General features: G+C 43.1%; 1 protein-coding gene across 1 annotated transcript; it reads right to left on the bottom strand.

Annotated features, from left to right (window-relative positions):
* kif26bb (kinesin family member 26Bb) lies at positions 1-26,950 on the bottom strand (the record flags this gene model as incomplete). The annotated part of the gene is made up of 15 exons (XM_084001059.1): positions 1-200; positions 1,281-1,431; positions 4,051-4,220; positions 5,843-8,951; positions 9,125-9,284; positions 9,462-9,600; positions 9,780-9,957; positions 10,854-11,125; positions 14,035-14,128; positions 15,017-15,226; positions 19,634-19,805; positions 19,928-20,049; positions 23,059-23,535; positions 26,313-26,672; positions 26,891-26,950. The coding sequence occupies 15 exons, from the start codon at positions 26,948-26,950 to the stop codon at positions 1-3; spliced, it is 5,874 nt and encodes a 1,957-aa protein (XP_083857185.1).
* Between the last annotated feature and the right edge of the window lie 860 nt (positions 26,951-27,810).

The following is a 27,810-nucleotide window of genomic DNA, read 5'->3' as shown; positions in this document are numbered from 1 at the left end:
TCAGGTCGCCTTGGAGGCTCTCTGCTCTGGAGCTTTGCGCCGTCTCTTCTTATGGCGTCTCCTGGTGGAGACATCGAAGGAGGTGACCATCATGATGTTGGATTTGCAGCGGTTCACTCTGTTCTCCAGCCGAGCCGTCACCACCTCAAGGGCCTCCAGGTGCTCCAGGGAGTCCACCTCGAACGTCTGCCACAGGTCGACTGCAGGAGGGTGGAGAGACGTAACACTGAGTCAGGTTGTGAGGTAAAGTACACACTGTACTACTGTATTACTATGTTATCATTTGTAAGCTAGAGTTAAAGGGATAGTTCACCCAAAATTCAAATTTCACTCATTATCTACTCACCCTCATGTCGACTAAGAGCTGTGAGAATTTTCAGAGTCCTCCGTCCCTTCTCTGAGTTACGGGGGGGTCCGCGCAGCAGTATTTGTCCATATAATGGTTGTCAATGGATACCAACTTTCTTCGTCCAAAAAGACACACCAAAAAACATCCAAATACCTCCATACTGCTCGTCTGTAATGCCCCTCTTGTATTGAAGCCCCGACATGAGAAATTGTCAGTGCAAATCACGCGAGATTCCGCTACAAACAAGCTTAAAATACTTATTTAATTTTTTTCGGAACAATTTCTCATGTCGGGGCTTCAATACAAGATGGACATTACAGACGAGCAGTATGGAGGTATTTGGATGTTTTTTGGTGTGTCTTTTTGGACGAAGAAAGTTGGTATCCGTTCACAACCATTATATGGACAAATACTGCTGCGCGGACCCCCCCCCGTAACTCAGAGAAGGAACAGAGGACTCTGAAAATTCTCACAGCTCTTAGTTGACATGAGGATGAGTAGATAATGAGTGAAATTTGAATTTTGGGTGAACTATCCCTTTAAGGTTAGGAATCCTGTCCAGACGGAACTATCCAAACTGTTTCAATACACTCAATAGTATAATCAGACTTGCTTTACTAATGTTGCCATTTTAAATTGTTTGTTTATTGGCAAGACAACAACCCCTGACGGAAAACCCAAATAGTTCAAATTAAAAAAACAATGCTATTGATGGCAGTGAATATGTTTTCAAAAAAGCCAACCAATATCAGACTGCTCTATTGTGAAATCGATCAAACAATCATTATGAATAAACTTTAGTTTCAGGCCTAATTGGCAGGTTGAAATTCTACAGCCTGCACCTATTACAGTCATAAACTTGCAAACAATATGGTAAAACAACTATGTATTCAAGTGCTATAACAATAGAATAATAAATCATTTCACTGACACTCTTGGTTCCACTTGGCAGGCTCTAGCATGAGGTTGTGTTTGGCCTGCTCCAGCTCTCTCCTCAGGTTGTTGTATTTGCCTCGGACCTCTGAGATCCTCTGCTGACGGTGCTCCAAAAACTTCAGCTTGGCACTGAAGCTCGCAGGGCCCTGGAAACACAAACACACACATATTTACTACTTCATATAGCACACACTAAAATAGGGTGTGGTGAACACTTTCATTTAATTACTACAGTATAATAATGGAAGAAACAAATCTTAAAATCAAAACAACTGCACCCCTATCTATATTTGTGGAGATTTGGGGAAATTGCTGCCATTTAAAACATGCAGTATTAGTTTTTAGGAGTCCTGTTTGCTGTGTTCCAATGAATTCAAAGACAACTAACCAATATTACTTGCTGACAAAAACTTAAAACTCTAGTTATTCTCAGGCAGGTTCTGGATTAACAAGGGGCATCTTTTTTTTACACTTTCTAAGATGATCCATGAATGTTTCTCTGCAGTGGACATCAGAGATAATACATCATGAAACTGAATCTAAAAATATGTGTTGCGTCTTTGTGTTGGGACTGAATTATGACTCTTAGTGAAGCAGTCCAGTTTCCCCCCTGTTTTCAGACCAGTTGCTTGCACCTGTACCTGTCATCACACTCTGTATCTTTGCCTCACAGCTCTGCCTCCTCGCTTCCTCTTTGGACTCGTGCCCTTCCTGCTCCACAAAAACCTCTGTCCTGCATTAACTCATACAATAAAAAAGCATTGGAGGCTGAATCAACAACAGTAGAGTCCAGCACCCCCAACCCCCCCGGCTCTCTCTCCACACACAGCACATCATAAACACCATGAGAGCAGAGACAACACCTCTGGGGAGGAAAAGGAGACAGGTCTGGAGGCTACTAAATAGAATTAGTTTTATCATGCTAACCTTATTACACAGGTGGGTCACTCTCAAAGGTCACCATGCACATTTTAATGGGAAACAAAAGTGAAAAATGCCCCAAATATGAAGCTTACAGTGCTATGGGATTATATTATATTATACCTGTTTTTATTTTTTATTTGTTGAGCGAATAAAAGACAAGTATCAATGTAAAGATAACATTATTTACTGTACTTAATATGATAAAGATAAATGTGTACTATTTTCTTCTAAATCTTTTCTTATCTTTTATAAGATTATTATCTTTTTACCTTTTATGTCATATTTGTTGTACTTGCAGTGTTCTTTGTTCGTTGCTGCAGCATTGACCCAATTTCCCCCATGTGGTCATTAAAATTGTATCAAAGTTGCCGTGCCTGAGACTGGTGGAGGAAGGGAATAGTCCCGTGAGGCCAGACCTCTCGTCATGGGGGACATTACCTCACCATATGCACCCCATCTCATCTTCAAGCAAGGCGGGCTCTCTCATTCAACCTTTACTTACCCAGGGTCAGTTCCCTGCTCATGCTATATTTTCAGCAGCATGCTACCTACTGTAACAGTGGCTGTGACTGTGAGGCAGCAGCTCATACAACCACACTATTTATTTGTGGTTACAGCAGTTGTGGTTTCCTCAAGGGCACTGTAACAACATATTATGGAAGGGGAAGTGTCAATCACTCACTTCCTAACCTATATTATAAACAGGCTCACTTGGTTTCAAACGTTTAAGCAACTGCTGCCCCCAAATCACTGAGATGGAGCCACTATCAGAACTGCACTTACAAGCAGTACGGTGCCTTGTCTGCACACACTGCACACATAGTCATGTAAGGTTAATGCCAGTCACAACAACACGTCAAAACATTTGAAACATTTTTCTTTATGCCAGCCACAGTAGATGGGGCTGAGGTTTGATTGCATGTTAATGAAGTGGACTCCTTTAACTTATCAATTCTAAATAGGTTTAGCATTCAAAATTTAGTACTAGCTAAAAAAAAAAAAAAAAAAAAAAAGACCTGTGTTCAGTTTGCAATTTTTAGGGCTGATCAAATTGTTGTTTACAACTTGTACCTACAACATGAAAACATAGGGTGAGCAGTAAAAAAAAAAAAAAAAAAAGTAAGTAAAATGTTGACTGTATTTGGCACATTGAAATAAAACATTACAAGCTTTGGAAGCACTGGAATTGTCTCAAGCTTATTTGGCTGAATTATGCTGTAGCTGACAGCTACTACTCCAGAGGGCTAATTTTTGTTTTCAAACTCAAAGACAAGCGCTTGATGGTTATTGTACAGTACAACTGAAACTGTTCTGAAAATTTTATGAGGCTGCTTTCTTCAGAATACTTTTTTTGAGTTGTATTACCCATGAGAGTCTGAAGCAGCTGTGGCAAGTGCAAGTCTAGCATGGCTCATAGTCAAACTCTATTCAAAGGAGGAGGAAAGGAGGAAAGAAAAGTTCTAATTTAAAAAAAAAAGAACCAGATGTTTCAGTGTAGGCATTAATCAGCTAGAGCTAATATAATCGGTTGGTTATGACATTAATTTTAGCAGTGAAGTGACAGCCAGTGGTGGCTGAAAAAAATAAACTTGCCAAGTTACCTGAATATTTTCTACAAAGTCATTTGCTAATACAAAGGAGCCAGAGCTCACAAAATCCAAATGTCTTGCTAACCAGGAAGCAGCAAAATTGATTAGCTGTCAGAACCAAGTCTAGATAAGGTTGGGCAGAGATTTGGTCTACGAGTGTTCCTATGGGATGTTGGCTGAGGTTGATAAAGGTCATACAAATATGCAGTGCTCTTTAACCTCCCCCCCAAAAAAGCAAAATAAACCCAGCACCTGTTTTCCAGCACCTGCTCTTTTCTGCATCCTCTGCACATTGTCGATCTCATAAACCTTGATCTCGTAGGCCTCTGGGATCCCCCGCTCCAGCCAGCGAGACCGCAGACCACTAGTCGAGCGTCTCAGGGACAGGGCTGTATCATGGGAGGGACGACGCTGCTGAGAACCTACAGCGGGGTGAGGTAGAAAGCGCAGTGAAATTCTATATTGCAACCTGTTCTCTTCTCCCCTCTCTGAAACCTTGTGGCACATGGCGCACACAGTGAACCTACTGACAGATACCTGTGTAAAATTACAATAATTGTAGAATTAAAACTTGTGTTTTAGATGAATTTTATTTAGATTTTTAGTTTAATGTTTGGCATTATCAATGGACAAACACTAGCACAAAGAGACGCTGCTGCTTGATGCCACACAATCTTAAAACTTGGCCCAGAATTCACATTTGTAATAGATGTACAGTACATGGCAAAAACTGAAATTCACCAACACAGACTGAAGATTACGTTGTTTTGTTCTGAGGTTATACAGTATTTTTATGAATGAATGAGTCCGCTTGCGATGCTCATCTGTGTTAGCCAAACTGTAGATATCTAACACAGCAACTTGAGCATCCTTGAGCTGCTACTCTCTACACTAAAAGCATCACTCTACACAATAAGAGTAAATGTGTATGATAAATAAAGGCTTGTATCCCTGAGTGCCCTTCAACGCCCCGGCCATGTGCACTTCTGGAACAGAAGCGTCTGCCTCGGGGCAGATGCAGCTTGCCAGGGCTACCGTATTATTCATTACAGTCAGGACAGGAGACATGATTTCACTAAGTCTCTCTGGGTGGACTGGGTTTGTCACTTCAGGAAAACATGGTGTAGGTTTTATAGCACAGAAGCCCTTAGATATTAAGATGTATGGCTTTTATCAGAGTGTAGATGTGTTGACTGTAAAATGTAAAAGCCTTTTCTGTTATTTCATACTGCTCCATTAAAAGTATCATTAGCAAGTTAACCACATATTAAACAAAATGCTTCTGAAATTTTCTCCAAGTGTAACTCCACTATGCACACACATTTTTATAATTCACTGTATCCAACCAACACTCCTAATCTTCTGCATTTATGCATCCATTAGCGAGTGCCATCACTGGGTTCATATATTAATGATGTGACCTCCTACACAATTCGGCTCTTAATGCCAGTAAGGAAATTATGTCTGACTGTTTTCTACAGATGTGTCGTCTCCAATTAATGTCACATTAAAATCTTATGTGGTAAGATTACAAACCCAAACTGTTATGATTGAAGTCTAGACTTGTTTATGGTTTGGAAGCTGCATACACCGATTCAAGTCTAGACAAGAAATGTTATATTCATGCACCTTTGTCTCATGTAAACATTAAATAACATTTTTTTCTTCTGTTTGAAGTAACTAAAGATAATTTTAACATACAGTTAGCTGCATTGTTGTGTAGGAAAATTACAACAAAAAATGCATCTGTTCCGTATCTCTATTGAATGCAGCAACATACCATAGAGTTATTTCACATTCGAAACGACAAAATTTCTGTTTCCTCAACTGCATCATTAAAAAAGACAAAAATGTATTAAATTGTATGTATTAGAATGAGTGAAAACCGAAAACCGTGCTACATGGGTACAAAAAAATCAGTCTGACATGCTCAGTTGACAGACACACATAGAGTACTCAACACCTGGATTAGGCTCTGGTCTTTCCCAGAAGAGAAAGTCAATGAGTTCAGTTCATTTAAAGCCATTAAATCCAGGTGTTTTACCTGTGCTACCTTTCCTCCGAGATGAGCGGCAGCTGCGAGCCACACTGAGGAGAGAGCCGCTCCGGTCACTGACAGAATCTCTGTTTGAGGTGCTGCTGCCTGTGGCTTCACTGTCCCTCACCATGCTGTCATAGCCGCTGCTGACCATACTGTTCCTGTTGGAGAAGTACAGGGAGGTCTTCCCCATAGCAGGGGGCAGATCGCCACTCAACACGCTGGTGGTGTCGCTGGCGTGGCCGCTCAGATGATCGGGCGTGCGGGGAGCAGTGACCCGGCTGTACGGCGAGGGAAGAGCAGTCAAATGATCCACTCCCCCTGAAGTCGGACTGGAGGGCCTTTCCTTCAGAAGGTCGGAAAAGCGGCCGTTGACGAATCCCTGGATGGCAGATTTTGTGGACGAGCACGTGGAGCTCTGGCTTGGAGTCCGACTGACGGGGTGAAAAGTCTTTGGGGGTGAAGAGGAGAGGAAGGAGGATGTCCGCTCAAAGCTGACGGTTTTACTGTCCGGGGAAAGACTAGCACTGCGGTTGATGGACTGCCGCAAGCCTTTGTGGGAGAGACTGAGGTTCTTGATGCTGGGGGCTGACAGTCGACGGACTTTAGGCGTAGCCATCTTCAGTTTCCCGACAGCGGAGAGCTTGTAATGAGTGTGCTTGGAAGACTGAGCTGCAGCGTTTTCGGATGAGAAGAAGTGATGACTGTGGTCAGACCGAGGGTTCTTCCTGGGGCTCCTGCTGGCTCTTGGTAAGGTGCAGTGGCCCTCATTATCGCCTCTGTAACCTCCCTTGCAGGCCCCTTCCTTGAAGCTTCCCTTAGAGCTCATAGAGGTGCTGCTACCGCCTCTATCCAGACTTGGGAAGTCTCTTGGAGTTCTCTCCAGGGAATTTGTCCTGCTCGCCAGCTGCTCCAGTTTGGTACTGAAAAGCCTCCCGCTGTCGTCAAAGGGAGACCTCAGCCTCTCGCTCATATGATCGTGTTTCATTCTAACACTTGGGGTCTCAAACAAAGTCCCACCACCCTTTCTAGAAGCGCTGCCGTCTCTCTGTTTGCACTCGGTAGCGTATTTCCGAGGAGAGGCAACGTTGTGGTTATGGTTGGCTGGGGAGTGCTGTCTGCCCTGCCTCCTCTCCAGAGTTACCCTGGGGCTACAGGGGGTGGATGATGTCACTCCCCTTGGGTCTCTATGGTCGTCTGCCATGTGGCCACACTGGTATCTTTCTGGGTTGTTGGCGTTTTGCCAGCCTCTAGGCAAACTACCTGCTTTAAAGGAAGCAGAGTCGGTCTCTTGGCAACCAGGTGAAGCACCAATCCTCCTGGGGGTATTCCCGACATGTTTGCCGATGATTTCTCCCCCCTCTGAGCCCCTTTGAGTGTTAGTGGAATAAACATGTTCCCTGTCTCTAGGGTGTCTCTTGTCTGCACTCCTTGGTCTCCTTCCACACATTTTGCCCTCTACACTTTCATCGCAGAAAGCTGAATCTTCCAAAACCATTGGGTCGTAAGAAATTTGGCTGAAAGGCGAGTTGCAGATCTTGTCGGGCTTTTTGACATGTGTTTCACAGGCAAAAGCTCCATTCCTCTTCTCAAGCGTCTTCTTATCCTCTGGACATTTGACATTTCTTTTGAGCTCAGACCCAGACATGTTATTGGAGCTTTCTTTGTCTTTTCCACTGTTCAAATCACAGTCCTCATCTGTATTAATCAGCATCGGATTAATAAATGAAGGCAAGAACCCCTTTTCCCGTCTAGATTGATACTGGGGGTTTTCAGCCCCTGTGGGTACAGGCTGAGCAGCAGAGCTTTTGGTTGTTTTAGCTGCAGATTCATCACTGACATTGCTGATTATCCTGATTGGTTGAGAGCTGGCAGAGCCCTGAGCATGCGCCTGTGACTGGGCACTGTCTCTGATACAAATAATGTTTCCGCCTGTCCTCCCTCTGTTCAGCGCTCCACTGATGGTCACCTCCTCCACCATGGAGAAGACAAGTTCATCTTGACCTTTTTGGTCCAGCGGCTGTTGAACAGTCACTGTGATGGTGGCCTTCATTTCCTTAACATCCTCTGCGGGGCGGGTAGGTAAGACGTCTCCATGTATAACACTGGTAGCCAAGGAGTGAGAGGAGGAGCAGGACGAGGGAGGAGACATTGGGGAGCTCTTGCCGACTGGTGAGGTTCTTTTGTCTGGTTTGAACCACTCAGCAGCTTCAGGAGCCTCCTGTTTCTCTTTTCCTTTGGGCTTAGGTGCAGTCAAAGTGCCCTGAGCCACCATGTCAAAGTCCTGAGTCCGGAGCTTTTGCCCCGACTTAAGAGTTCCAGTGTTGGGGGGCTCAGAGCAACAGGTCATGTTCAGACTGAGAGTCTGATTGAGGAGTTCCTCACTGGAGCTGGTTCCACTGCACTCCTCACAGTCATACAGACCTGAATCCTCCCTTTGAAAACTGTCTCCAGGAGAGGCACCATCTGTTGGCTTTTCTCCAACAGAGGCCTGACTGCAGCCTAAACCCTGGTTCAACATCTGTGGTGCCTCTGATGATTTGGTATCTGCCTGCTTCCCTGCCTCTTTCTGGCCTTGTGATTTGGTTGTGACATTGCCAGCAGAGATAGGGCCTTTAGAGCAAGACTTGAGCATGTCCACTGTCATCTCACTTCCATCGATACAGCCCAAACGCTCCTGAAGCTCAGCAAATGTTTCACATTTAAGACAATCCCTCTCCGGTGGCTTCGCCTCTGCTTTGAGCGTCTCAGTCTCCTCGTTCCTCTTCTCTACCTGCAGCTGAGGAATTCTCAGAAGTTCTTGCAGGAGAGCAGTAAACTCGGGGTCATCCAAGTCAGCCTTGTTGGGATGCAAAGAAGGTATGATGGGTACAAACTCAGGCTGTGCCAGCCTTGGAGCCGCACTAGACTGGATGAAGCCATCTGAGTCTATTTGAATGACTGTGTCGCAGGACTGGTCACTACTGGAGTGCTCATCCAGTTCGCCACGAAGACGGAAAGGATGGATGTCAACATCTACCTCATCGGTGGAGTGGAACGCCCGCAGGGACAAAGAGTTCACCCCTCTTTTTTCTCTAGTTAAACTCCTCCCACAAGGAGAGCATGACGTGGATTGCTGTTGAAAAAAGACGGATCATGGTGTTAGAACTGGACTCCAAAAACAATCTCATTATGGGAGTATATCAAGGAGAGTATAATAAATATCTCACTCCCTTTACAAAACCGACACCGTGATGTCATCATAAGGTCGTTTTATACATTAAATTTATTACGGGACATGTACTGTACCTTCGGTCTTTTCTGCGTCCGGCGGATGCGAGAAGCCAGCTGGATGGTGGATAAGGTCTCTTGAAGGTTTGCCAGTGAATCAGCAACTTCGGCGATCACTGCAGTGTGGCAGTTTGTATGGCCCAAGGACTCTCGAAGGAGCATGGTCAACTTACTTCCCCTGTGCAGAGACAGCGCAAATGTCCAGACATTAACTGCATCAGTCATGTTCATTTCCAATCAGGCAAATCTGTACATTTTAATGGAATAAATGGAATTGCTATTGTGGTGTTGTTGACATTACATAAGTGCCTGCCAGAAAGTTTCCACCATTAGTTGTCTGGAGTAACATTCTTACTTGTTGGGTGTGGTTTTATGTCCACTTAGCAGAGACAAGACCACAGGCCCCAGGTCAGAATGAGGAGGTTTATTTTTGCTCATCCCCCTGATACCACTGCGCACGTCTATCATGGTCAATTTAGTGGGGCCACGTGAACCTAGGGATGCAGATCAGAGGAGAGTGTTAACACAATAAAGTTTTGCATGTTTTCAAATATAAATGATATCTGAAATACACATTAAAGTAATTCAGGATTAACTACGGAAAGTTATTGAAGGAGAAAGACTAAATTCAGCGGAGAAAAGTGGTTCTGGTGACTGAATAATTCATTACAACCTTTGCCAATGGTGCTGCTCTCTGTTCGCGGGGGCTGGACGTGGAGTGTGAAGAACATGACGGAGCTGTGGGACAGGTACGTAACAAAGTCACTGTGGCGACGGGCTGAGATGGCTGCGTCCAGGAGGGAAGCAGCGCGCTCAGCGGTAGGAGCCTTCACCCGGTTGTGGTTACGTAGCTGGAAATAAGTTGAGAGGATATAGTCATAAAACCTAATGTGGAGAGAATGTCCTCAGTGATTATGAGTTTTGCGTAACTGAGAGAATTGTCTTGCCCCAGCAGAGATTTGCATATTGTGTTAATTGTTATATTTGGTAATTCATCCCAAGAGCAGAATGTCTGGAAATAACAGCTCCTTAATAGATTTCATGTCCGATAACAAAACACAGAGACACCTACACTTATCTGTTACTGCCTGTAATCAGCAGAGAGGAGTGTGAGGGAGGAGAGAGCAGCTCAATTATAATGTAATCAGATGTAATCTTTTCTACAATCTAACAGCTTTCACTCACTGGCAGCATTTTCTTAATACATAGACTGTAGACCACTGAACCAACTGACTCAGATTGTCAGTAATCATATCATAGCTGGAGACTGAGTTTAGGATGTAACGTAGAGGGATCCCAGTGAAGCATCTAACACAATATCTGTGATATCATGGGCTGAAAATTACTGGGCCATTTTCTTTGCTGCCAGTGAGAATATCTGTTCAGAGGCTCAGTGTCTGGTTCAGAGTTGTTAAAACAACTGTAGAAAACACTAATCTGTGTGCTAATTCCCAAATGGAGTCTTTGAGGTATGGCCAAGAAATTGTCACTTTGAGGAACAGAAAGTATGGCCTTGGCTCTCTGGTTTCCAGATTCAGGACAGGCTTGTTTATAGTTACAAATGCTGAATACATAATCATGCCACTTTTTTGGGGGGGACATGATGATGTGCTTCAAAGGAAGACACCACTATTTTGGATCAATGAACCCTCATGTGCTATCATCAGACAGACAGAGATACACAGTAGAAGCATCTGTTTATCTAACAAGCTCTCTTCTTTCCTAATAAAAACATTTCTCCTCCTACTTGTATTCCGTAGACAGGATCTTCCTGCAGTCTAACCCGGGCTCTCGGGCTGTCCTGGACGCTGCCTAATGAGGGGACGACCTCCCCCAGCAGATCTCTCAGTGTGTCCTCCTCTCCACAGCAGAGCTCAATGGCGGACACTGATACGGTCAGATCAGTCCAGGTCTTCTCTCTCCGTCGCTCGATGGCGCTGTACAGCCAGGAGATGGCACAGGGAATCAGCCCCAGCTTCTGGATGCTCTCATCGCTCCCCACCATGCTGGACCAGGAGCCTGGGGCAGACAACAGTAGGAACAGATGTATCCATACATACAGACACCACACACACATACAAGTGCTTATACATGTACATGATCACATGCAAACACAACATCAACACATTAACCCTTGATTTATATGATTTATATGTCAGAGCCCTTTCAGTCAAATATTAACTGATAAGCTAAAAGTGTGTATCTACATGTAAACCGCAAAACAATCAAACATAATGGCTCTTCAATGCATGAGAGGTCCAAAGGGTTTTTACAGGAGTTTGATTCTAATGACTCACTCAGCAAAGCAATGTTTTGGTTTGGTTTTTCATTTTTCATTAGCTTATAAGGTAATCTAGCTAATTACTAAAACAGCTACTTTTAGTGGGTTAATTGTGTAACGGAGGTGCACTCACTCACCCATAAAAGGACGTGCAAACCAGCTACCAAGTGCTCACTGTGCTCTTGGCCAGGGTTCGAACCCCACCTTGGGCAGTCCGCACCAAACACATGGCAGAGGGCCAGATCGACATGGGCTACAATTGCACACTACACTGTGTCTAGTATGTTCTGTAAAAATATTTGCTTTCTTGTTAGGAGTTATTCAATTCAATTGAAACCACTTTCTTCATCCCCAAGGGATGAATAATTAAATAGGAACGATGGCAATAAATATGAAGCTACTGCTAAAAGCTCATTAGCTCAGCTTAGCATGAACACTGCACTTCGCTTGGCGCAGTCCTGAGGTAACAAACCAGAACCTGTGAGGCTGACTGATGAACATGTTACATCTTGCTCGTTGGATCCAAAAGCTAAAACATTAAAGGGATAGTTCACCCAAAATTCAAATTTCACTCATTATCTACTCACCCTCATGTCGACTAAGAGCTGTGAGAATTTTCAGAGTCCTCCGTGGCTTCTCTGAGTTACGGGGGGGTCCACGCAGCAGTATTTGTCCATATAATGGTTGTCAATGGATACCAACTTTCTTCGTCCAAAAAGACACACCAAAAAACATCCAAATACCTCCATACTGCTCGCCTGTAATGTCCCACAAATTGTTCCGCCGGTCAGTGCAAATCTTGCGTGATTTGCACTGACCGGGGAAGGAAGAGCAGTGAACCGAGACACTGGGAGCTTCCACTACAAACAAGCTTAAAATATAGACTTATTTAATTTTTTTCAGAACAATTTCTCATGTCGGAGCTTCAATACAAGAGGGACATTACAGACGAGCAGTATGGAGGTATTTGGATGTTTTTTGGTGTGTCTTTTTGGACGAAGAAAGTTGGTATCCATTCACAACCATTATATGGACAAATACTGCTGCGCGTGGACCACCCCGTAACTCAGAGAAGGAACGGAGGACTCTGAAGATTCTCACAGCTCTTAGTTGACATGAGGGTGAGTAGATAATGAGTGAAATTTGAATTTTGGGTGAACTATCCCTTTAAAAACAAAAAAGTCAATTCAAAAGAAAAAGAGAGGCTGGGATCCAAGATGACCCACAACAACATCTGCAGTGTCTGCAAATTAAGGCCATGCAGCTGAAGCTCAGCCTGGTCACAGGTGGGAAGCCAGTTTGCGTTCATGTGTCCATGTCACTGTCTGCATAATGGGAGTGGAGCCTGAGGGGGATAGTGTGATCCTCATCCTCCCATGCGTTACAGTATATCTCCCTGTTACAACTTGGCAGGAAGAAAAAGGCAGCTGATAGCAGCATGTTTCATGGGGGCAGTGAATATCTGTCTGCCCTCTCAAAGCCTCTGTGTTTTTCCAAACCAGTTTAGATTTTAAAATGCCCACCTCTGTACTGGTCAGTGTTATAGACACAGGGCTAAATGAAGTGTTTCATCTAAACTGGGTTGGACTGAGAGAGGATAAATGCTTCTACGCCAACAGAAAACAATACCGGCCATGAGAAATGGTGTTGTTCACTATGTGCACATAGAGACACACACTCAGCACAAATGAAGATAGAGCAGATACACATACCCAGAAACGCTGTCAGATTTTGTTATGGACTGGTGCCACGCTGTATCTCCTTCTGCACTTTTGGCCCACATTAGTTTTGAGTTATAGGCCTGTTTTATGCTCTCTTGTCTTATCCAAACTCTAATTGAATGAGGATAAGAGAATTGGTTTACTCCAATTAAAGGCCGAGCTGCTTGCCGTTATTCAGAGAGAATAGTATTCTGCGGAGGAGATTGATATCCCCCTGGCTGCGGGCCACATGCAGTCTGTAGTGGCCAACTAATTCAATCAGATTTACGGAGAGTGGCGTCATGTGAAAAAGCAGCTCCAAGGAGACCCTGTCCTTACCTTAACGTCTTTGTGTGTGTGGTGTGTGTTTGTGTGCGTGTGTGTGTGTGTGTGCTGCAAATCTATTAAACCCCTTCACCAACGCTAAGTGCAGGGTTCCATCTCTCTAATAGCAACATATTACAGTCCATTTTGTTTACAGTCCCCCCTGAGCTCAGTGCCTCAGCAGAATAACACAAAATGTGTCTTTTTGTGCAGTCTGCTGAAATGTGTAGCAGGCAATGGCAAGCTTTTAAATTAAACATATGTGTTGTATAATTGATGAATATGCTTTTATTTACAAAGTAACAGGTGAACAATGAATGACTAAGAAGGCAGGAGATGAAATGGCAGCAAGTTTTGGGAAAAGCAAAGATGACAGAAAAGGGCAAATGGAGCAAGAGGGAAAAGCCAAGGAACAGGAAGGCTGGAGATGTGTATCAAGAGGACACAGAGATAAAATAGAAACGGGAAGTTAAGTGATAATGAAAGAGTGAATGATAGCCGGAGTGCGACAGGGGTGCAGTGGGGGGAGGGGTGGGTGGGCTGACCACTAAGCGTAGCTAAAAGCATCCCGCTCTCATCTTCAGATTTTAACCCGTGGCCTCTCACTGTGACCGATTACTCACCCACAGCAGCACATCCCAAACCCAGGACACATCCATCGCTGCCACTGAGCACACAGCGGATGACGTCAGCCAAGACGCCCGCACACACCTCGGCCTGGTCAGACAGAACAAAGGACGGCGAGCATCTTATGAATCATCCCCGCACCGAGAAAGAACATCCAATGAAACGTAAGAGCCGGGGCGAGAAGGAGGAGGGATGCATACTGATTCTGTACATTCCCTTGGGCTCAGATGTTGTAAGCAGAGCTCAGAGAAAGTTGAATCTAATTGATGGACTGTGTAATTGTGGTGGCTATCTAGGCCCTATCAGTTTTCAGGTCATCAGACAAACAGAGAGCTAAACTAACCATGGTGTGTCCGGAGGGGGGGGGACGCATTTTGAATATTTGAGAATGAGCTAGCTACACTCATATTACACAATCTGTTAATGCAAAAATACTACTACTACTACTCATAATAATAATTAAAGCAGAAGTAAGCAGAATATTTGTGTTAATATAAGTCTTAAATAGTTGTATCTTCCGACAGCAATCACTTCTATAGAGTGTTTGGTCTGAAACACGGGTCTGTCAGTCACTCTGCTCTGCTGTAAGCCGAGGAGAAAATTTTCCTTGTATCCTACAACCTTTATCCAATGAGGAGAGAGAACGGCATAAAGGGGCGGTCCTCTCTGTGTGTGCAGCCAAGGGATGCGCGTGAATGTGGTGACGTAGGGACGAGGGCGGGGACTGCTAACTCCATCGGCTGACAAGAAGTTAGTCAAAACCACCGGATCGCTTACTTCTGCTTTAATAAAAAGGTAAAAACAAACATAAAAATCTGAAATAAAATAATAAACAATCATACCAGTAGAATTTAAATGAAAATTCAAGCTGAAATAAACTAAAATACACCAAGATCAGTACAAAACAAACACAGACAGAAACACTTGACAGCATTTTCCTTCATATTGAGCAGTGATGATCAGGATAAAGAAGCAAACCTGGCTGGACTCCTGAGGATACGCAGCATCAAAGTTTATTGTCTTGAGGAGATTTCTGCCGTCCCTGCTCTGCATCATTGTAGTGTGCGGTTGGCTTTTGCTGATTGGATCCATGATGGTGACCCTTTTCCTGGACGGGTCAATGTGGAGAACAGGTGGTTGGCCTTGGCCCCCTGACAGCGTTGGACTTACCCTCAGCACCACTTTGACCTGCATACCCAAGGAAATGGAAAGAAAGAACCATGCTGAGATTCACAGTAGGCTATGTCACTCTGTCATTCACGGTATAGTTCAACTCTGAAGTTTCAACCGGAGCCCCTCCTGTCATCAGCTGTGATACCTTATGCTCACAACAAGCTTCAGATTTTTACTGGAACACAGTCAGAGGTGGGAAGTCATTCCCATCTCTCATTTCCAAGCCAAACTGAACGCAGCATTAGTCGTGCTTACTGTAAATGTAAATTTAAACCTCACCTTCTGCAAAGAAACAGAGATGGACACATAGACCTGCAAATAAGACTTAACATATCTGCATGACTCTATACTAGAGAAAGGTTTGAAAATATATGTATTTGTTATTTGTTTGACTATGCTTTAATATGTCTAACTAGGTTAATCATTTTTATTTACAACTAGCATACTGGCATACCAAGATAATGCTACATGACAGCTACAGACATAGTAGACAGCTACAGGCTATTGAAGTGTGAACACTACTATTAGCCTTACTCTTATATTCATACTGTATACTCTTCTATATATTTATATATATAAATATATGGGAAATGGTATAACAATTTAACTTGCTGTGAGACACACAGAAGAAAACACCATTATTTATTCAATACAAAGAGTGAGTGTGTGTACTCTGCTACATGGCAGCATGTATTTGTGTGATTTGAGAAGCCTGGGAGCCCTGCAGTGGAGACTGAGAGTAGCAAAAAAGCAGGTTTAACTTTGGAGAATAAATACCAGCGGCATACAGAAACGGATGAAAAAATAATGAGTTCAAAAATAACTTTATATCAAATTCAGCAAGTTTTAACCTGCTGAATGAGAACTCAGGTTTCAGAGTAAACTTGAAAAATACTGTGTATAGAGTATATGCCACTGAAATTCATATATTTTCTTTAAATCGTCCTGTAAGATGCAAGTTACAGTGCAGTTTACTTTTATTTATACATGAGTGTAGCTGCTGTGTGAAGGTAAGTCAGCCTTGAGCTTTGAGTCTCTGCTGCTCAGCCTGACATACTATTTTATGCAACGTAGCTCGCAGAAACCTCAATTGCAAAAGGGAAGCATTGGCAGAACAAAGTGGTAAATGTCAAAAAGGATTAGCTTTGAGCGCTGAGGAGCTGGCATCACTTTATTGTGTCCTTAAACACATCAGGTGGTCTATTTAATGAAAACAAAAACAAGCAGCTTGTTGTTGTTTAATGTTTCATTAAGATTTTTTTTTAAAAACATGTTTTCTCTCTGTTGATGTAGACCGCCGGGTTGATCCGGTTAGTGCAGCGGCTACACATGCACTTAGAACAGCATGGCGATGCATACCTCCTGCGATATTTCCGCATGTCATGACATTAATTCCTTAATGCAGTTCTCTACAGGAAGCCTTAGATTCTAGAGGCTTTGAGGTCTTAAATTAGGTTAGACTCCGACTCTGACAGCCATCGTACAAGGCTCAGAGGTTTTAGTCTGCAGAAAGACAAGGCAACATTTACCTCACTAAAGAAGATATAGCTGTATTACATTATGTAAACCAATTATAATGTTATTCATAATCAGGAATCAGGTTTGTAGCCCTGTGCACCAAAACAACCAGTCAAATGTGCTTTTCTTGAAACAGTACAGGACTGCATTACACTGCAATGACATCATCCGACATTGACAATCTGAAAACCTGACAGCCATATTCCATCTGCCACATGATGAGTTTCCAATGACTGTAAAAGATTTTTTTTTCTCCGCTCGCCTCCTCATAATCTTAAAACCTTATGCAAGAGGTGGCTCCTTAACCCTATTGAACATGTGTCAAACTCTATTTATGAGGGTTAAATTATTCAAGAGACCCATTTAAAAGCAGAGAAAACCGTCTTCCTCCGCTCCCGCACACAAATATTCCTGCACACAGAGGCACAGAGAGCTGAGTGCTTGGGCAGGTGTGGCTGGCAGTGGGGTCTATCTGAGCCCTTATCTGTAACTCTAGACTAAACCCAAGAGTCCATCTATGAGACAAGGGAAAGGGCAGGCAGCCATATTGATCCCCCTCCCTGTTTCTCCCAGAGGAGGGAAGGGGAGGGGATGAACAAGATGGAGACATTAGCACCACATTACAGTGTATCAAGAAGGAGGAGTGATATAGGATCTCCTCCAAATTGACTGTGATCTCTTTACTTCACAACCAGGGTGGTAAAAAACACACTTAAGGTGGTGGTTGTGGAAGAGGATGAAGTATGACTTCTACAGCTTCATATCATGGACCGTTGGAGGTGGAGTGGTTGAGTCCAATGTGTTGGCTTCTGCTGCGACACAAACACATTCATCTGTTGCTCCAACTGGACTTCCAGCTGAACCGCACAACACATCCACACCAAAGCTTCATATACAAGTACGTTTATTCACTTTGAGTTGGATGAGGGGACCGGTTCCACACTCATGTCTGTCTGCTGAGAGACAGTAGGTGATTAGTTGAGCATGAACATTTGGAAGCGGGGGAAAACGAGCTGACCTCAATCTATCTAAAGTGCGCTTCTTGTGGCTTTTGATTAAAAGGGCTATTTGTAAGTTTTCTCTCTGAGAATCCCTACACCTCCAGGGCAGAATGGTGATGAATGAACGTGATGAATTATTCAAGCATGCTAACTTCAGTGGAAGTTAGTTCTACATTTCCAAATTTTTCCTTTTGTCTGAGTGTAAAGAAGCACATTAGTACATTTTGAAGATGTTTACAGTTAATGAATTATTCTTTCAAAATATTATCAAAAACCTGAAATATGGCAAGAAGAATATGTGCAATTTCAACAATATTATGTCTCTTCTGTCTTCTATGTCATTTTCACACTTCATTTTCAAATTCATCCAGCGGCTGGATTGGACCCTCTTATGGGCCGGATTTGGCCCGCGGGCCACATGTTTGACACCCTTGCAGTTGCGGTTACCAGGAGTAATGTGCTGTTTCCTGCTGTTTTATGCTAACGCCTGCAGCTTCATACAGACAGCAACAGGGAAGCAAACTTCTTAGACGTCATGGACAGGAAACGCTCTGGTGGCTGACCTGGAGGAGGTGCTACCATGTAGGCTTTGTCCCCAGGGGCTATGGGTTCAAATCCCACCCACAGTCGTCGGCCCTTTGCTGCATATCAATCATCTCTCTCTTTCTCTCTCTGACTGTTCCTCCATCTCTCACTGTCCTGTCATAACAAAGGCAATAATGGCCAAAAAAAAAAACAGCCAGAAAAGCTTTTTTCCTACTGTAATGACTGTGAGGTATCTTTTGTGAAGGTCCGTTGTGGTAAGTCAAACTATGACAACCCAGCTTTAAAGAGCATATTGTTAGACCCCCCCACCTGCTTAGAAAAATAATGTAGGAACAAGTTTTTCTAAAAATGATATTTATAAATACACTATTAAGGCTTTTGGAGCCGTTTTTGTGAGAAATTTTTACTTTTGCGTCGAAAAACCAAACCGGAAGTGACGTAGGCAGAGGGAGAGCGGTCGATTTGAACAACTCCCTCTAGTGACATAATATGACGCTAAGTTGAGTCTTTAGGCGCTGTGCTCAAAACCGTCACTTTTGCGGTTAAATTTGTGCCCTTGTGTCTTGAAAAACATTTAAAATCCTCACTCAACTTTTCAAATGCTATTTTTCACACAAGATTACATAATTGTGCAATCGTGTGCTATGGGATAGTGCAATTTAAGTCGATCCTGCACTTTATTGGGGCATTGTGCAATTCAATTCAATCTTGCACTTATGCACTCGTCACTTTAGCAAACAGCACTTTAGCACATAGCACTTTAACTAGCACTGTAGCACTTTATAACTTCTCAGTAACCTTTTGGTCCCCTTACCCACTCTTTTAACCGTCTATGGTCAGTTAACTGGTGGTTTATGTATGTCCTTCATATATGTTTTGTTTTGTGTAAGATGTCAAGGTGTTTTGTTGTCCTAGTCCTGCCTCTTGTACTTTTTACTTTTTGTACTTTTAATCGTCATTGTCTTTTATGTCTAAACATCAACCTGCCAATGGGACTGGGGATGGAAATTAGCCACTTGGCTACAATCCCACATATTTACATGTCAATGTCCATCAATATGTACTGTTCCCATTTTTACAAAAATAAATAAATCTGAAATCTGAAATTTAATTTATAAACAAGTATAACCTGCAATATGCTCTTAAAGTATTGTTAACACTGACTATAATACTGATTTATAATCCGTGTATCTGCAACACTCCACCCACTATTTGTATTAAAACTACATCAATTTGGCCTCAGGCATTAGGAGTGAACACTGATACATGAATAATTGTGTCAGTGTGGTTCACTGAAATTCAGTGGAAAATCTCCATCTACTGTAACTCTAGTGGAATTTGAAGCTCTGCGGTCTACCTTGCCAACATTGGGTGAGTCTTTGGTTCTGGTGGCAGCTTGGAGCAGGCAGGAGGGGACAGGCGGAGGATTTTTCTGGATGATCTCCCTGAAGCAGGTGGAGAAATGCGCAGGGGCTGGATCAGTAGCCTGGTCTTTTTTCCTCGATGTCAGGTTGAGCTTCTCAGCGGCTCTGCAGGGAAGAAGGGAGGCAGCATGACACACCACTGAAACTTACACTGTAACCAGTCCACAGAGAGGCTGCAGATCAGGCTACCTTTTAAATACATTTGCCGATTTATTTCTAATATTTACCTGGCCAAAAAGGACATGGCTGCAGTGTTGGCGATGGTCACCACTCTGGAGATGTGAGGGATCTTTGAGCTCGTCTGTAGAGCCCCACTACCAACACAGCCCGGGGTTGCATCATCTGCAGCCTGCCAGGGGAAAAGGCTCATTATAAAATCCAAATTTGTAATTGCACTCTAGCACCCACTTCAAAATGGGCTGTTATCACGTGCATTACTCTGGGGAGAAACAGGGGGTACATCTGTCTAAGTAGGGCATGTAGGCAGGGAGTACATCGGGTTAAATATACACCATTAATTCACATTACAGCTGTTGCTATCTGCATGTGGAGTGTGAGGAAATCGTTGTGATGGCAGTAGTGACTGCTGTCTGAGCTGAAAACATGACTCAGAGTTGAAGAGGTGCAGTAAACATACTGTCACGGCCTTTGACACACACAGTCAAGCAGCTTCACATAAAGCTATTCCAACACGGTGTGTGTTCTGCACTCATTCATAACGCTGTGTGTGTGTGTGTGTGTGCAGCATGGCCCGTTCAGCATGCATCTGCTGCTGCTGCCCAGCGTGAAGTCACCGTAGCTCGCCGCAGGCCTCAAAAAGCCAACGTCTCTGTGTTACAGTCTTCTTCTCCTTCTCCAGCGCCACATCTCATCGATGTCTCAGTCTTTTTAGGGCATGATAATAACATCAACTCAGGTTTTTCTCTTTAATAACGTCCAACCAGGCCAATTAGTGCCACGGTAGGAGGACAACAGTGGTGGTCTGGAGGCAGACTGGGAGGACGGGGGCCAGGTTAGTACTGTATACAGCCAGATAATGTATGAATACTGTACTTCCTCCACCCCTCTTCTCTCCTCACTGGCTCAGATCTTCTCTCTCTTTTTTTTTCATCCTCAATGTCTCTTGCACTCTGCTCTGATCTCTCTCTTTCATTATCTCTTGTTTCCTTCTCTCCTCTCCAGCTATCCACTCCATCATCCTCCCTACCCTTTTCTCCTGTCTGCCATCTTAAACACTTCATTTCACTTTCTCGTCTTCTGCTATCCATTTTTGCCTCCTCCCTGTTCACTCCTCTCCAGGACCGTTGTATCCACCTTTTTCCGAACGTCAAAAACGTAAGCCTGTTTTTCCAGGATAGTCTAATCTTTGTATGACTGAATTATTCTGCATAAGACCCAGGCTAATACTCATAGTAATGCTGCATTAGCATCAAAACAAAGTAGGCTAAATAAAAAATGATAATACGTAGTATGAGAAAAAAAGTGGAAAAGTCAGGGGCCCACTTTAGTATTCTTTCAGGGGGCCCAGAATTCCTAGCAACGGCCCTGCTCCTCTCCACTTCTCTCACACCACTTCACCTCAGCTGCATAAACCTGTATTGATCTGATCCTGGACCTGCCAGGACCCTTTCATACACAGCCTGACACAACCCAGGGCACTTTTGCCTTAAACTGTTGTTGCATTGCAATTAATGATTTTGATACGGTAAGTTGATTATGGATAACTACCGGTAGTTAATTATAGTATCTCTCTCACTTAGCTAAGCCCCGCCCCCTCCAGTTGCTGTTGCTATGCCTGTCAGGAGCAGCACGTTTACGATCATTACGATAACAGCAGCAGATTTAACACTTGAAATTCTTACAATTTTTGAAAAACAGCAGGTCCCTGATTACAGACAGAATTAGACAAAAGCCGGCTTCATGTTCCCAGCTGCTGACCGTCAACAGATCTTATCAGCTAGCTATTTATGCTGACACCTGCTCCTTCAGGCGAATGAAAATGCTGTCCCTGGCTGACTCAGTGTTTCCAGTTGACCTGGTTTAAAATGAAAATCCAATGAAAGAGTCTTAAATATGTGTATAATGGCTTCATACATGATAAGGATAAAGATCCTCCAACCTTATGCAAGCGCTTACATTAGTAAACCCAGCTGACCTCACCAAGTAGTTTATGTGCACAAACCCAACTGAACCACAAGTGTTTTACAGCTTTCATGTGTTTTTAATGTTTTTGCATATGCTAACAATTATGGGGTGGAGCTGCCACTGCTACACATGGGGTAAGGACGAGCAATCTATGTGGTCATTTCATTGTTTTCTCTTTATATCACAAGAACATGTGGACTAACCTTCACTGATGTTGTTAGGCTAATGTAACATAATCGTTGATAACTGGCTTGGCTGTTATCTATGAGTCAACATAGTGTAAGACAGAGGTGCTGCTTTGCCAGGAGTAAAATGCCCTATTGTGAACAAGTCTATTTTAAAATAATTTTAGCTTAGTTACCACTGTTGGTTGCTAGTTGGCCAGACATGATGTTGATAATGAGCTCATTAGGGCACATTATCTCGCTGCTATATTTAGGCTTTGAAAGGGTTAAAGAAAGTTCACCTGTCAAACATTCACACATTCGAGTATCACTCTCTTTCTACAGCCAAGTGCACAAAACGTCATTATGTGGAGAAGTTCAATGCTAGACAAAGCTGCCACACTTGGTTACAGGTGCTGAACTGTGACTGAATTTATTCTGAGGAGGGGTTTAACATTTTTTAATTTATTGTGATGTCTGACTGACTGACTGACTGACTGACTGACTGACTGACTGACTGACTGACTCACTTACTGTCTATGAAGGTTTATGTCCACCAGGTCACAGATTATATCAAAGAGATAATATTTTGATCTCCCTTTAAGGATCATGAGTAAAAAAAAATTTAAAAAATCAACAAACTCCACCAACAACATCATATAAAACAGTTCTCGCTTTATAAGCTTTTTCACTGGGGACTTGGAAGGACGGGCTCAATCTACTTCCATCACCGTAATGCATATTTCACCAGCCACCCTGTTAAATATGACCATCCCCCTATTGATCACAAGTGCATTTTGACTTGCAGGCTTTTATGAGAGGGGTAAATCATGACCCAATTCCATTCCATTAGCAAAAGTACTTTTAAACAATGTCCGCAGCCATAGGATCTAAATAGGCTCTGATTAGGCACTGTGAATCATTGCCTTGCTGACACATGCACCCGTAAAGACATACTTTACCCATATAGATCATTAAAGGGGTTGGGGGGGCTGATGAGGGGATCTGTTATGTGTGATTTAGTGGTAAGAGAAAGCTTTTAGGGGTACCTTATGGTAAGAGTAGTTGGTGACACCATCAGTATTGGATGCAGATTTAGAGGCGACCAGCTGCTGCTGCTCCTCTACCCAGCGGTCCATATCGGGGTTGGGGGGCTTGGGCCCCCTCCGCCTGAGGGTTTGAGGCGTCCTCTGGGGTGTCCTGGGGCTCTGTGGGCTGTGAGGGCTGTGGGTTCGACTGTGTGGTTGATGCGCAGCCATGGCAGCTTCCCTTGGAGCTCGGTCCCCATGCTTTGTCTCACTTTGTCCCAGCAGTGAGCCGGTGCTGAGACTGGGTTCAAAGGGAGGCTTAGCTAATGACTGACCCCTGCTCAGAGCCAGGTGGATGGCTTCTTGTTTGAGCTGGTTTAGGTTTGTACCACAGGCTGCACACTGGCCCTGCTCCCTCTCTCTGTCCCTGGATTCAGTGGTGGACCGACTATGGATCCGGAGGTTGTCTCCAAGAAATGCTGACAGGTCACTTGAGTCCTGTAGAATTAAAAAAAAAGGGTAACACTTTACAATAAGGTCGCTTAATTAACGTTACAGTACATTATTAAGCATTAATTAACTGTTTACAGATATAATAACAATCATTATGTATTACTTAGGATTAGGAAACACATTAATTCATGTAGCCTATTAGTAAGCAGTTAATTAATTAATGTTTACTAGGGTTAGGGTTAGGGTTAGGTTTAAGTTGAATAATGTAATTAGTTATCAATATGTATGCATTACTCAGCATTAATTAACACATATTAATGCTTAATAATGTACTAACTAACGTTAATTAAGGGACCCTAAAGTGTTACCAAAAAAAGACAGCAGACAGATTTTACATTTGAAAATTGGAATCCGACTAATGAAATCAGGTCCAGTACAAGCTTCTTCAGAGGCCATAATAACAAAGATAATTTGTTTATCCAGCTTGATAATTACATAAATGGTCATTGACTCATTTAGGATATGACAATTGAGTCGTGGAAGGTCAGTGCAGGCAATCTTAGCACTTAAGAAAAAAATCATAGAGTCAGTGGTATTGATTAAATGTCTCATGTTGTATGAAGTGAGATTTCTATGTGTTTTTTTGGATTATTAAGCAGCTTTAGGTTTTATAAACGCACTGTGAGAGTACCAAAGCCTCAGTCCACTGAGAGTCTTAAAACCTTCAGGAATTCTTTAACCTAGTGATGTCACAACAGAGCAGCCACCACCCTCAGACATGCCCCAAGCCCCGCCCACCTAGACCCACCATCCAAGCTTGCAGTTGCTGTTACTAGAGCACTCCACTGAGATGGTTTTTGGTTCTTAAAACCACAAATGTATTTCTTATGGATATCAAAACTGCAAATAAAACACTGGAAAAGTGTAAAATATGGGACCTTTAATACCGCTTTCCTGTGCAGCAAGCAAAAATACAGCATCTAACATTAATTATGAAGCTGATGTTAATTGTTACAATGGGACTAAACTGAAACATTAATCATAAATGAATGGACAACAAGATGACACTACACAGCCATTTTAGTTTCAATCATGTGTGTTGAATCTGGCTGTGCTGGTTTAAAATGGTCTAAAGAAAAGAAGGCTAGGTTCTGTTTCCATAAATGAAGGCTGGGCAGTCATTCAGTGTCATCATTCTGTGGCATCATGTCATGATGATTTCCTGATCATGTGTTACTGTTAGACACAAGTTTGTCATCTGAGCTCTCAGCTCGCTGTCTGCACCCAGACTGTCACATCTAACGAAAACGGCATCAAACCATCATCTTGGACATGTTTGTGTCACATCCTGTTTGGTCTGCCCTTGACACCAACTAACATCCAACAACACTCAGTCCCTCCATGCCCCTCCCCACAGCCACCTCATTCACCCTGCCAGCACATTGCCTATGACCTATATTCCCCCCTGAAGAATACTTTAGAGGAGCTCTCCACTATTATGTAAAGCAAAGTCATTCAAACTCCAAAAGTGCTGAATCATCGGGGACTACACTTCCCTAAAATATGGAGTAATGAAGCCACAAGTACGTCCCACTATTCTGCTCACTCTACAACAAATGCGCAAACTAGACAACTTGCAGCTTTCAGCTTTCAGCTCCAGGATTGGGTGTGAGAATTTCACAACAAGAAAATGACTAGAGGTAGAAAAGTGCTGTAGTAAGAAGATGGGTCTTTCCATCTTATAGCCACATTGCAACCCCTTATAAAAGAAGACATTACAGCGCCATGATGCTTTCAAGAAATCATGCTCGGATCAATAAACCTGCAAGGAGCTCGTATACCGGCTTATCAGATTTCTACTGACCATGTCTGTGGCCACAAGATACCATCTCCCTGCCGCTCGGACTGTGGTCTCTGTCTAAAAACACTGTGCCCCCGTCCCACTCGAGAGGACAAAAATAAATAGTGTTCCCTCTGTGGACGAGAATGTGGAGAGATGACACAGGGATGCTGAGATGAAATATTCATGCCCATTTGAAACCACTCACGCAGGAATGGCACTGGTTTACTTTGTCGATCGGAGTGCGTTTGATGGATGTTCGTGGTGACAAATGTACAGATGGGCGCTCAGATAAGCACTCCTTTCACGGCAGCACCTTAAAGAATGAGTCCCATGTGAACATTCATATTTTAATATAATAAAATCAAGGGCTGACGATGATGAGGGCTGCTGCACTAAAGACTATTTTCATTATTGATGTTTTTCTTGATAAATTAGTTACCTTGCCTTTGCCTTGTAAAATTTCAGAAAATAATAATAGCCTCCTTATACAGTCTGTTGGAATATTCCTGATGAGCAAATCTGCACAGAAAATAGAAAACTGCTGCAGTATTTATTTCCTGTTGTCCATTTAATTATGGTAATATATATTGATTTATATATTTTATATTATTGCACATATAAATTATATCAGTTCATATTAGCTGAACATGTGTAATAATTCTTTTACAGGATTATGAATGTTTGTTTTAAGTAAAATAATCCTATCAAAACACCAATAATGTGTAGTTTTATTCTAAAATGTATTATTGAAGGCTTTTAGCTAATAGATTTTCATGAATTTATCAACTATTACCCTATACCACCACCTGCTGAGAAGCTATGAGATGTGATATATTCTGTCCATGCAAACTCTTGAGCCCAAACACATTAAAAGACTCTCTGATATAGTTGGTGTCAGCCTGAGAGAGATCAGGCTGACCCTAAGTGCATTTATGGTCCAACACATCCAGCTCCATCAGAGCATGCTGTGGTTACTGACCTTGCAGGAGAAGTGATGGTGAACAGCCAGGCTTAGGGCTTGTTTCTTCAGAGCAACAAGGGTCGCTGAGCACTTCTCACAACAGTCAACTTTCCTATCAGACCTCCCAAAGCCCGGATTCACCGACGCAGAGCCTCTGCATATAGTCCCAAACATGTTACTCCTGATGCGGTCTCCGACGGACCCGGGGAGGGACCTGTAGGAGGGGACGGCGTCTGCTCTCTGGCACATATTCCGATGTGGGTCGCCCCTGGACCCTCCGGCACCCTCAGGAGCCGGGCGCTCCTTGGTTTGGCAGTCCCTCCCTTTAATACTTGGAGAAAAGCCGGCGGGCTCACAGTGAGGCTGCACTTGTGCGCTCTGCGGGATAAATCAGTATAAGAAGGATGTATGTGGGCTTTGGCTGTGTGGAAAATTAGATATCAATCGACATGAACTACTCAAACCACACCCAAATGTTTGTTTTTTTCTTTCTAGCAGAGCAACAACATTATTCCTCTAGGAAAGTCATCCAGACTGAGGTTTTTTTTTTAACAAATGTGAACAAACTGCGCTCATAAGAAATAAATCGGACTTACCCAGTGTGCTCCTCTGACCGAGCCAGGAAATCTCTCTCCTCTTCCAGTCAGAGATGACATGACAACTTGTTAATATTTAAAAAGACATCCGAACAAAGGCAGGGCGCACTTTTATTTAATTTAGCCAACGCTCCGTGGATGTAAAGCAAAAACATTTCACTCATGGTAGAGTTTGGATGTGAAAAAAAAAAAAAATCAGTCAAAGTAAAGAGGCAGGAGACACTGACTCAGAGGAGTGATGAGTGTGTGGCACAGAGGAGAAGGAGGGAGCGCACTGGAGAGGACACTTCATGATGCTACTTGCCTATTTATTAGAGCCTCCTCGGGGAGGCGGTAGGGAGCAAGGCTTCTGGCTCAAACAGTCAGGCAGATCTTTTCTTCCCTTTTTAAAAAAATATGATCCCAATCTAATCTCTCCTCTATAACAGCTTCTGTGCAGCTTCTTGCAACAGATTCACCGCCTTTGGAGAGACTGTGATGATCCAACAACACTGCATCAATATATTCCCTGTTATGTGACTTCTAAAGATAATGCCATTGTAGCACTAGAGGGGGTCACACTGACGGGGATAGTTAAGAAAAAATGGTAGCTATCAAGGTTTGTTTTTTTTTTTTTTTTTTTTTTATCAAGGAAAGGTTTTTCCTCTAGATTTTGAACTATGCAGAACAGGAGAGTATCAGATGTATAAATGATAACAGGGAAGACTGCATTAAAAATAGATTAAAGGGCTACTCCAGCAAGTGTTGCGCCCCCATGGCACTGACTTAGTCACAAGAGATAGCCTAGGTTAAAAAAAACAGCATGATCAACACTGATGCAGCAGAGGTCAGCATACTCTGCTTGGAGCATGTACAGTACATCCAACTCAGGAGCCTGTACATTTAATGACATCATCGTGGTTATCAGATGACATTACACA

Source organism: Trachurus trachurus (assembly GCF_905171665.1).
Source record: "Trachurus trachurus genome assembly, chromosome: 24".
Classification (NCBI taxonomy): domain Eukaryota; kingdom Metazoa; phylum Chordata; class Actinopteri; order Carangiformes; family Carangidae; genus Trachurus; species Trachurus trachurus.
This window is presented reverse-complemented; position numbering and strand designations above follow the sequence as displayed.